This window comes from Schistocerca nitens, chromosome 4 (assembly GCF_023898315.1).
Source record: "Schistocerca nitens isolate TAMUIC-IGC-003100 chromosome 4, iqSchNite1.1, whole genome shotgun sequence".
Lineage (NCBI taxonomy): Eukaryota > Metazoa > Arthropoda > Insecta > Orthoptera > Acrididae > Schistocerca > Schistocerca nitens.
The window spans coordinates 386,799,033-386,811,114 of NC_064617.1; the positions used below are offsets into that span (position 1 = coordinate 386,799,033).

The following is a 12,082-nucleotide window of genomic DNA, read 5'->3' on the forward strand; positions in this document are numbered from 1 at the left end:
GTTAGATATAGTGGGAATTAGTGAGTTCAGTGGCAGGAGAAACAAAGAGTTTTGGTCAGGTGAATACAAGGTTATAAACACAAAATCAAATGGGGGTAATGCAGGAGTAGGTTTAATAATGAATAAAAAAAATAGGAGTTTGGGTAAGCTACTACAAACAGCATAGTAAACGCATTATTGTGGCCAAGATGGACACAAAGCCCACACCTACCACAATAGTACAAGTTTATATGCCAACTAGCTCTGCAAATGACAAAGAGATCAACAAAATGTATGACGAGATAAAAGAAATTATCCAGATAGTGATATTGATCTTCAAGGGCAGTTTTCCAAACAGCAGTTGATTGGAGGCCCGAATGTTTTTCGTGGTTTGCACCTGAACTTTACATGTGATGTACAGGCTGTGTTTGGTGGTTCGACATGGCTGACGTTGGCTGTTGTTTGGGGCAATCATGCAGATTATGGTGGCCTTGAAGCTTATACAGATGCTAATATTTTGGCATGCAAAACTTGGAGTATTTCTGAGACAACTGGACTTCTGGCTAAAGTTCCTTATGGTACTCTTGTTCCAAGCATGCCATTCGTATTGTCTACTAGGAGGAAGAAGAAGTTAAATGCTGATGAGTACCTCTTTTTGTGGGCGAAAGTTATAGGTGACAGGAATTTGGTAGTAGTAAAAGGAATAGAAGGAAATGTAATAGGTGAATATGGAATGGGAGTAAGGAATGAAAGAGTAAGCCGCCTGGTAAAATTTTGCACAGAGCCTAACTTAATCATAGCTAACACTTGGTCAAGAATCATGAAAGAAGGTTGTATACACGGACAAGGCATGGAGATACTGGAAGGTTTCAGACAGTTTATATAATGGTAAGACAGAGATTTAGGAAGCATGTTCTAAATTGTAAGACATTTCCAGGGGCAGATGTGGACTCTGACCACAATCTATTGGTTATGAACTGTAGATCAAAACTGAAGAAAATGCAAAATGTTGGGAATTTAAGGAGGTGGGAACAGGATAAACTGACAGAACCAGAGGTTGTAGAGAGTTTCAGGGAAAGCATTAGTGGACTATTGAGAAGAATGGAGGAAAGAAGTACAGTAGAAGAAGAATGGGTAGCTTTCAGATATGAAATAGTGAAAACAGCAGAGGATCAAGTAGGTAAAAAGACGAGGGCTATTAGAAATCCTTGGGTAACAGAAGATATACTGAATTTAATTGAGCAAAGGAGAAAATACAAAAATGCAGTAAATGAAGCAGCCAAAAAGGAATACAAACGTCTCAAAAATGTGGTCGACAGGAAGTGCAAAATGGCTAAGCAGCGATGGCTAGAGGACAAATGTAAGGATGTAGAGACATATATGTCTAGGGGTAAGACAGATACTGCCTACAGGAAAATTAAAGAGACATTTGGAGAAAAGAGATCCACTTGTATGAATATCAAAAGCTCAGATGGAAGCCCAGCTCTAAGCAATGAAGGGAAAGCAGAAAGGTGGATGGAGTATATAGAGGGTCTATACAAGGGCGATGTACTTTTAGGACAATATTGTGGAAATGGAAGAGGATGTAGATGAAGGTGAAATTGGAGATATAACACTGCTTGAAGAGTTTGACAGAGCACTGAAAGACCTAAGTCAAAACAAGGCACCGGGAGTAGACAACATTCCATTAGAACTACTGATAGCCTTGGGAGAGCCAGCCCTGACAAAACTCGACCATCTGGTGAGCAAGATGTATGAGACAGGTGAAATACCCTCAGACTTCTAGGAGAATATAATAATTTCAAACCCAAAGAAAGCAAGTGTTGACAGATTTGAAAATTACTGAACTATCAGTTTAATAAGTCACAGCTGCAAAATACTAACACAAATTCCTTACAGACAAATGGAAAAACTGGTAGAAGCCGACCTCGGGGAGATCAGTTTGGATTCCGTAGAAATGTTGAAACACGTGAGGCAATACTGACCCAATGACTTATCTTATAAGATAGATTAAGGAAAGGCAAACCTACGTTTCTGGCATTTGTAGACTTACAAACAGCTTTTGACAATGTTGACTGGAATACTCTCTTTCAAATTCTGAAGGTGGAAGGTATAAGGCACAGGTAGTGAAAGGCTATTTACAATTTGTACAGAAACCAGATGACAGTTTAAGAGTCAAGGGGCATGAAAGGGAAGCAGTGGTTGGGAAGGGAGTGAGACAGGGTTGTAGCCTATCGCAGATGTTATTCAATCTGTATATTGAGCAAGCAGTAAAGGAAATGAAAGAAGAATTTGGAGTAGGAAGTAAAATCCAAGGAGAAGAAATAAAAACTTTGAGGTTTGCCACTGACATTGTAACTCTGTCAGAGACAGCAAAGGACATGGAAGAGCAGTTGAACAGAATGGACATTATCTTGAAAGGAGATTATAAGAAGAACATCAACAAAAGCAAAATGAGGATAATAGAATGTAGTCAAATTAAATCGGGTGATGTTGAGGGAATTAGATTAGGAAATGAGACACTTAAAGTAGTAAATGAGTTTTGCTATTTGGGGAGCAAAATAACTGATGATGGTTGAAGTAGAGAGGATTAAAATGTAGACTGACAATGGCAAGGGAAGCGTTTCTGAAGAAGAGAAATATGTTAACATCAGGTATAGATTTAAGTATCAGGAAGTCGTTTATGAAAGTATTTGTATGGAGTGTAGCAATGTATGGAAGTGAAAGATGGATGATAAATAGTTCAGACAAGAAGAGAATAGAAGCTTTCAAAATGTGGTGCTACAGAAGAATGCTGAAGATTAGATGGGTAGATCACATAACAAATGAGAATTGGGGAGAAGAGAAATTTATGGGACAACTTGACTAGAAGAAGGGGATCAGTTGGTAGGACATGTTCTGAGGCATCAAGGGATCACCAATTTAGTATTGGAGTGCAGCGTGGAGGGTAAAAATCATAGAGGGAGACCAAGAGATGAATACACTAAGCAAATTCAGAAGGCTGTAGGTTGCAGTAGGTACTGGGAGGTGAAGAAGCTTGCACAGGATAGAGTAGCATGGACAGCTGCATCAAACCAGTCTCTCGACTGAAGACCAAAACAACAACATCAGAAACATACATATTTTACACAATTCTGACTATGTTATGTTTGTCCAAACCTTTTCCACTTCCAATGCATTTTCTGTTCCTTGAGATTGACAGCTAACCTTTTCATCTGAGCCCTTTTCAAGGCCATCAACCGTCAATCAACAACCATCTATTGTAGAATCTTAAAACATATTCTGAGCTCAAATATAATGAGGTACCTGGAACAGAATTACCTTGTCTATGCCAACTAGCACTGATTCTGAAAAAATGCTAGTCTTGTAAAACCTAACTTGTGCACTTGTTACATCATAATTTCCAATCTGTGGAAGACAATCCATTGGATGCAGTATTCTCTACTTCCAAACAACATCTCGCCCAGTGTCACACTAACACTTATTAATGATAGTATGAAAAAATATCAACCGCAGATGATGCAACTGCATATAGTAAGTAATATCACAGAAATGCTGCTCAGGTAATGAGTCCGATCTTAATAAGATTTCAATGTGGTGGAAAGATAGGTGTCTGGCTTCAAATTTTCAGAAATATAAAACTGTGCAGTTCACAAAATACACAACTGTAGTATCCTTTGAATACAATATCACTGTGTCATGGTTGGAATCAGTCCACTGATACAAGTTCCTGGATATAACAATATTTAGGACAAGACAAGCTAAGCATATGGCAGACTTTGGCTAAATGATAGGATACTGGGAAAAAGTAGTCAGTAGTCAGTATTCACAGGAGACTGCTCACAACATGCTCTTGTAACCCATGTTAGAGCACTGCTGAAATATATGGGACACTGAATACTGAGACACTGAATGTATATGGCAGACTTTGGCTAAATGATAGGATACTGGGAAAAAGTAGTCAGTAGTCAGTATTCACAGGAGACTGCTCACAACATGCTCTTGTAACCCATGTTAGAGCACTGCTGAAATATATGGGACACTGAATACTGAGACACTGAATGTATACAAAGAAGGGCAACACAAATGGTCACATGCTTGTTTGATGCACAGAAGACCATGATGGAAAAGATGAAAAACCTCAATTGGCAACACTTGAAGAAAAATGCAAACCATTCAGCTTACAAAGTTTCAAGAACCAGTATGAAGTGAGGAATCTAAAAATATGGTACAGCTTCTGCCCACAAAGGCATTTAAATAGTCATTCTTATCATGCTTCATACGAGAAGGAAACCTAATACGTGATACAATAGTACCCTGTCTTCTGGACTTCAAAGTGTTTTGCAATATGTGGATGTACACACAGGTGTAGATGTAGTTTTTTGGGTTATCAGATTGTGTGTTTCCTTCACATCTTAAGAAAACTCTGTGTCAGAAAAAGACCCAAGAAAATATATCTTTTCCTCCTGGACATTTACTATCAAGTTACACATTATCACAGGTAGTGAGAGGTATGTTCACTTCTTGCATTTAGAATTAGAAATGAAAAGCATGAAGGAATTCCAACTGACCATCAAATGAAGAGTTAAAAAGGGTCTCAAATGAATGGAAGATAACAGGAATAACATATGGCATGTTAGGACACTTTGCAACAGACAGAGACAGAATTATCCTACTTGTTCTTATACCACTCCTTTGTTTTATTTTAATAGTAATGCATATACTATGAGCACACAAAATCATCAAATTGTAACTCATGCAGTATTTCACTAAATTTTATTATTCACAGTACAATTTACAGTCTGCTAATGACAACAGTGTAAATAGTGCATTTGACAATATTTTATTGAAAGAAATAGTCTTCATTTACTATACCTGTGAACCACGTGCTCTTCAGAATATCACCCCACTAAAAGTAGTTGTTTCAAAATTCACGTAGAAGATTTGAAAACACCTCAGTCTCCTCTTCCAAGCAAATGTCTTGCTATTTCTACAAAAAAACTTAATACTTCAGAACCTATACATATTCAAAATCTTCATTTCCCAGAATATTCCAATCACTGTAACTCTTTTCAAAGTTCAGTGTTATACTTTTGTAACCCTGAGTTTTCTCTATTGAAAAATGTTTACTTTCGCTTAAATAAGCTGTTAGTTAATTAATTACTCCAATTAAAAAATTTCACTATCTAGAAAATTCTTGGAAAACTTTGGTAATCTTTGTACACATTAAAACATTGCTCCCATAAAATTTGTATCTATTACTTATTCATTTCGTAAGTATACACTTTTCAGTAAAACAAATTTACTCCATCACATATTGTATCTTGTATCTTTCATTTCTCTATTTTTTATGTTAATATCCAAAATGTAATAGTCATGAATTTTATTGTTTTGTTATTTCTGTAATACGTATGTCTATAAGTAGACATCATGCACGAAGTCTCAGGGAGTCAACAGCCAATAGTTAAGTGAAGATCTGTCACTGCTGTGTGATAATTTCAGCAAACCATTTGTAGGATTTGTAATTTAACAATCGGTGTTGTGCAATCTAGGTCATAATAGTAACGAGCTGACCATATGAACTGTTTGGAAATAATACTTAAGAGAGAACTGAGAGGGGAGAGGGGGGGGGGGGGATCAGATGCATTAAGTCATTATTAACTTCAATATTGCAATTCATGAGTCCAATACAATGATCCTTTGGACATGCTTGCATGTTGAAGGAATAGGCACTTCAGTGACTACAGATATTGTGAAACACATGGCTTTCAATTAAAAGTTTTGCCCTGTATGGGAATGTACATAATGAGTGTATGAGGGCAGGCTGTATGCCATATGGTAGTTTGTATCTGGCCATGAGTCATGCTCAGATAGCCTATTGGTAAGGCAACTGCTCGCAATAAGCGGGAAACCAGATTTGACTCCTGCTCCAGCACAAATTGTTGTCATTCCCTTATACAACTGTTGGTTGTCCATATTTGCAACTGCAAATACATTTCGTTGTTATTAACTTTTAGAACGGAAGTGCGGTTACTGAAAGAAGATCAGGCTGATGGATTTTAATTAGAGTGAAGAGAGTCCAAACAGGTTGGTAATGTTAGTAACTTCCTTGTTGATTTCACAACTAGGCAGCTAAGAATCTAACTTGGCATCTTTGGACATTAATGATTCTGAAAAAAAAACAATTTCATGTTGGTAATCTAGTTTCTTAAGTACCTGTGAAGATTTTGCACAGTAATGTTGGATTTCAAAATTCCAGTGGCACAATGGATTTGTTCTACATTCACCATTAACATTGCTTTCCAATCCACCATGTGGTTGTGTCAGAACCACATCTGTTTAACAAAGTAAAAATAGGGGTAGAATGTTCTGATAATCACAGAATGAAACAGAAAATGTGAAAAGTCTCAATAAAAGAACATAACTACCTATAACAACAAAATAACAAATTTTATCTCATGTCACAAAAAGTTATTCACTAACTTCATATGCAAGGACCAAGAGACAATAAAGCGGCTCTCAATTAAACCAGAGCTGACAATCTTAATCTATTTTATCTATTTATTCTTGAAATTTGATAAACATTTTTCTGCTTTATCATTTACTATTTTACATTATAACTAAACTTTTCTTGTCCAGCATATTGAGTATCTTGCTACAGGTTCCAGAGTTTCATTAGTAATCCAGTAAAAGAAACTTCAATAGAAAATTATACAAATAATGTCTTTAGGAAACTTATTAACTGGTTTTCTGCAAATGGTCTTGCTCTGAACTTTGAAAAAAATGCAGTACATCCAATTTTCTGCTGCAAGGAGTACAGTTTCTTCGATAAATATAAGTTTTTAGGTGTACATATAGATGAGAATCTTAACTGGAAAATTCATATTTCAGATCTCCTAAAGTGAGTAGGTTCAGCAACTTCTGCAATCAGAATAATTGCCAATTTTAAGGATATAGAAATTAGTAACCTAACATACTTTGCAAATTTTCACTCTCTGATGTCATACGGAATAATATTTTGGGGTGCCTCAACACTTAGGCACAAAGTATTCACTGCTCAAAAGAATGTGTTTAGAATAATGTGTGGGGCTCATAGTCATACATCTAGTAGACATCTGTTTAAAAGGTTAGGAATTGTTACAACAGCCTCAAGTACATTTACTCAGTAACGAAATTTGTTCTCGACAACATGGCCCAGATTAAAAACAACAGTGACATTCGTGATTATAATACCAAGGAAAGAAAGACTTACATTAGCCTCTATTTAACCTATCTTTGGCACAGAAAGGGATAAAATATGCTGCAGTAAAACTTTTTAATAAATCACCAGATGAAATAAAATGTTTGACAGATAGCAGTAACAGTTTCAAAAATAAATTGAAATCATATCTCCTTTATTCTATACCATACATGAATTCCTTGAATAGGAATAAATAAATCTATACTTGACACGTTCCACATAATAATGTTTACCATCAGATTGATTGATGGAACATGTAACTAACTAACAACTGTAGTATCGATTTTAAATAAAATGCTGCATCAGTTGCACTTTTATTTTTATTTTAACAACTGTGACCAGTTTCAGCTCCCAATATCATTATCCAGCACCATATGCCTGGCATCCTGGGACAAGTCATTATGTGTTCTCACAGGACACCTGACATAAAGCCTTTGGGAGCTGAAGCTGGTCGTGGTTGTTCATTTAAAAAGAAAAGTGCGACTGGTGTTGACATTTTATTCAAAACAAATTCCTAAATTTCAAGCAACAGTAATAATATGAGATAAAATAGTACTAAACACTAAACTCATAATTGTAGTAGTAGTGGATATATTGATGCACAGCAAAACAATAAATAATTAGATGTAAGATACTTACAAATTGCTGACATGGAAAGAGCAGCTATGGATAGCCTCGTATAATCTTCAACAGTCCACCCAAACTTCTTGATTGTGTATAGGTACATAATGCCACCTTCTCCTGTAAAATAACAGTTCCAGTTGTGGTTGGGTACACTTATTGTACATAAGCATCCTCATGTAACAACTGATTGGTACATTTGTTTATATTGTAACTGGCAGGTGTGTAGTGACTGTACAGGCACTGTTCAGTTTCCAGAAATGTCTGCTCATATTCTGAAAGCTATAAACATGGTTCTCCATTACAGTAAAACTTGTGAAGATTGTTTTACAGACAGCAAGTATAATCTGTCAAGCAGCAGGCTGAAAGCTGTCAAACTACCAACTGCATCTCAATCTTTGATCCTGGTGACCATTTCATTTTCTCAAGTGAAGTATAGTCTAAGGGAGTTCAAGTTTTTGATTTAGGAAGACTGCCACAAACATCTCATTGTGAAAACTTAAGAGTTAAGCTGATTGGAAGTTACAGATATAGTACAGAAATTTGCTAATGCTTTCACAGGCCAGCAGATGGTATTTGTGTGATACAGATGGCTTTTAAAGCTTCCAGTCAACTGGATAATAAGAATATTACATATTGCATAAAGCAGACAACTAATACTCATCTGATGAGACAATCAGCATAACATTCAACATTATTTATTCACAATTTTTGCTGTTCACTAATTATGTCATAACAAGTTTGCATTTGTAGACACTGTTAATGTTACATTAAATAATGTCCAGAATAACCCAGGACACACCCACCAATCACATTTTTACTGTTATCTGTCTTGCCTACCCCGTCTTTCAGTTAGTAAGATCTACCAACATTTCATTCCTTTGTTTTAGGCCTACTTCTCAGTTTTTCCAGTAACATTTTAGTACTATCCTGCTTGTTTCATCACACCTTTCCCACTAGTTTATTTACTGCTACTTTAACCTTGTAGATCTGATCTATTTTTCTTAGTATCTGTCAATTCTATTAAAGTCCCAATCATTGAACTTACTGTCAGTATTATTTCTATTTTTAAATTCTCTAACTTATGTACCCAATTAATGGATGTAATGTTCCACACTCCAACCTGAAGAATGCCAGATATGATTTCCTTCATACTATAATATCATCATCCTGAGTAGTCCCCAGCCAGATACAAAATGGGTGGACTACTTTACCTCAAGAATATTGTACCCAACATGATACCGCTTTATTAAACAATGGAGAGGAGTTTTAGTTCCTTTTTCTTTCAGCTACTCGCAATATCGACACAGCAAGGCCATGTTGGCTGATGTTACAAGGCCAGATCAATCATCCAGACTGTTGCTTCGGGAACTACTGAAAAATTTGCTACACTTGTTCAGGGACCGTACATTAGTTCAGCTTCTCCACCAATACTCCTTTGATGTGGTTGCACTTATTGGTAAGAGTTGAACTGTGAAACTATTGTCAAACTATAATTAATGACCTGTTTTCAATATATTTATGTCATTTACCATCTTATCAAAACAGTGACAGTTATAAGAAAGTTCGCTAACAATGTAATATGGACGTCACATCAGTCTAGGCCTACTTGACAATTGTGATAAATGCCGATGAAACAGTCAGTTGTGAATAAAGATTAGTGATTATAAGCAGCTATTCTGGTGCATCGTTCTAATAATCATGGCATTATCAGAAATATAATCTGCTGCTGGCCCTAGGGTAGAAAAAATTGTGATTTAAACATTAATAAGTTGATACCATAACATACTTAATTGTAACCTTCAATTCCAACAATCAGAGCACAGATTTCCTATATTGTGAGCACCTCTCCTAACGCGTTCAGTCATACACTACATAACCTATTCAAGTGCATGTAGTTGTGCACAGAAGCTGGTTTAATTTTATAAATCAACGTATTTAGTACTTTACCATCCCCTTTTTTCTTTTGTTTTAAACAGATCATCTGATGATGACTTACTAAGATTTTGATACTACAGATGATACTTATTTCTACAGACTGATGCTGAAATGGGAAGAAAAAAAACTGTGTACAAGATGGTCACTGGGATCTTCCAGAGCAGTATATCTAAACTGTGGAATGGTGTACGAGCTAGGGCAAAGATTTTACATATGAATTTACTGAAAACAACCTGTAACTGCCCCCCCTCCCCCCCAACCCTGGTAATTATGATTCACTGAGTATCCACAGTGAGGTCAAAAAACATTAACCAAGATCCAGTGATTTTACAGATCAGATGGTGTGAACTACAAGTATAATGCAAATACAGGCATATGGGTTTGCATTTATTCTATATTTAATTTATTCATGATGGAAAAATGGAAGCTGTACCTACCTATTAGTGTTACAACATAGAATGACAGTGCTGTAGCTGACAATAGTACAATGGCACGCCCATAGTTTGGTCGCCATTTGAAGCTCACCTTAAAAACTTCCACTACTGTCTCTTGAAGAAATACACATTTCACATTTGAATCCTGAAAATATAGATAAGAATGATAAGGTAGCAGAAATATAAAATTTTACTAAATAAAATTAATTCATTTTAGCACTGTCAGACATGCGTAAATTGTTTCCTTACTCGCTACCGACAAATGTCAAAGCAATGATTGCTCTGTTGTCAACAGGGACAGGGAATGCAATGACTACTCAAGCAATAAATTTCATGTTTCAGAAATATTCCATCCTTAGTCTTGTACCAAAAAGAAAGTCTGCTGCATGGAAAACTGAACATCAAATACTTATCCAGACCTAAACAATCACTCATTTAAACATCCCAATACTCTAATGGATAAACAGATAATAATGCAATTGTCACAAAATCTCTTCCTAAGTGTTCTTTTCCAGTTTGTGCTCTATTCTTATAAGAGTCTTTCATTGTAGGCATTTTATTTGAATTTGAATAATGTTAATTTGTTTTGTAGATATACATGGAAAACAAACATTTGTTTAGGCTTCCTTACTTTTAATCTGTTTTTTCAGACTTTAATAAAACGATTCATCTCAAATAAACAAGTCTGAATTTCTGGTTAAGCTTTCATGTATGTTCATTTATTTTTGTCTACTTCCAAGCAGAGAAGAGTGGAAAGTGAGGACTATCCTCACTGACAACAAACGTCTGGGAATCATGGCAGAAGATGAAGAAGAGGACATCTACGATAACATTCATGATAATGATGATGAGGAGTTGCTGGAAGAGGAAAATTTTGGTTTATTACCTGAAGAACATGAAGATTCCTATGAAGATGATAAATCCCAAGTATCTGACTCGGTACTGCAGGTAATTGTCCCCTCTCTAGACAATGGACCAGGCAAGTCCCTAAAACAACTGATATGCCTTTTGAAATAAATCTGAACTAATGAACTAACTGTTGGCATGACTCAACTAAATACTCCATTAGACTTCCTAAAACTATTACCAATTGATGAACTCCTTGACCGTATTGTGACACAAACAGTGGCCATACATCCTAAATCATTGGTAAAAAATTGGAAGTCCCTGGAGGTAGAAGAATTCAGGATGTTTCTTGATTTACTTTACCATACGGGAATCATCCCACTGAGCAGAATGAGTAACTATTGGAGCACTGACCTGCACTCTCTGGATTACCAGGCTTTCAATGAGTTATGGGCAGGGACAGATTTTTTGGATACTTGCAAGATTTGCATTTTGCAAAATATCCAGAACCCAATGAACCTACACCTTCTGACAGGCTGCACAAAATTCAACCCCTGTAACATATTTTTCATAAGACAATGGACAGACTTATATTACACACCAAAATTTCACAACAGATGAATCCATGGTTCTGTGGAGAGGTAGACTCATTTTCTGACAATACATAAGGACTAAGGCTCACAATTATGGAATTAAACTTTATAACTTTATATGTTGAAAGAGTCATATGTGTTAGTCCTGAGGGTTATTGTACATATAGGGATGCCACTGATCTAGAGGTTGATGGAAGTGGACATGTTAGTTTGGCTGTCCATACATTACTGGATGGAAAATTGGGGTTGGACATTTATTATTTGTGGATAATTTCTGTAACAGTGTCAACCACATCCAAGAACATTTTCAGAAGAACACATATGTTTCAGGAATCCTCAGAAAGAACCGTAGAGGTAATCTATTAGAAGAGATTACTTCAGAACTGAAAAAGAGGGAATAATGAAGAGGGAATTTGCGTACTCAAATGGAA

At 36.1% G+C, this 12,082-nt stretch overlaps 1 protein-coding gene across 2 annotated transcripts in view; it reads right to left on the reverse strand.

The window, feature by feature from the left end:
- LOC126251553 (proton-coupled folate transporter-like) overlaps nt 1-12,082 on the reverse strand; it is a 243,161-nt gene that overhangs the window by 78,377 nt on the left and 152,702 nt on the right. For both annotated transcript variants that reach the window (XM_049952065.1, XM_049952064.1), the window contains exons 6-7: nt 10,216-10,357; nt 7,859-7,960 (exon numbers count right to left, since the gene is read on the reverse strand). In XM_049952065.1, the coding sequence (XP_049808022.1) occupies nt 7,859-7,960; nt 10,216-10,357 (244 nt within the window). The remainder of the gene's footprint in view (nt 1-7,858; nt 7,961-10,215; nt 10,358-12,082) is intronic.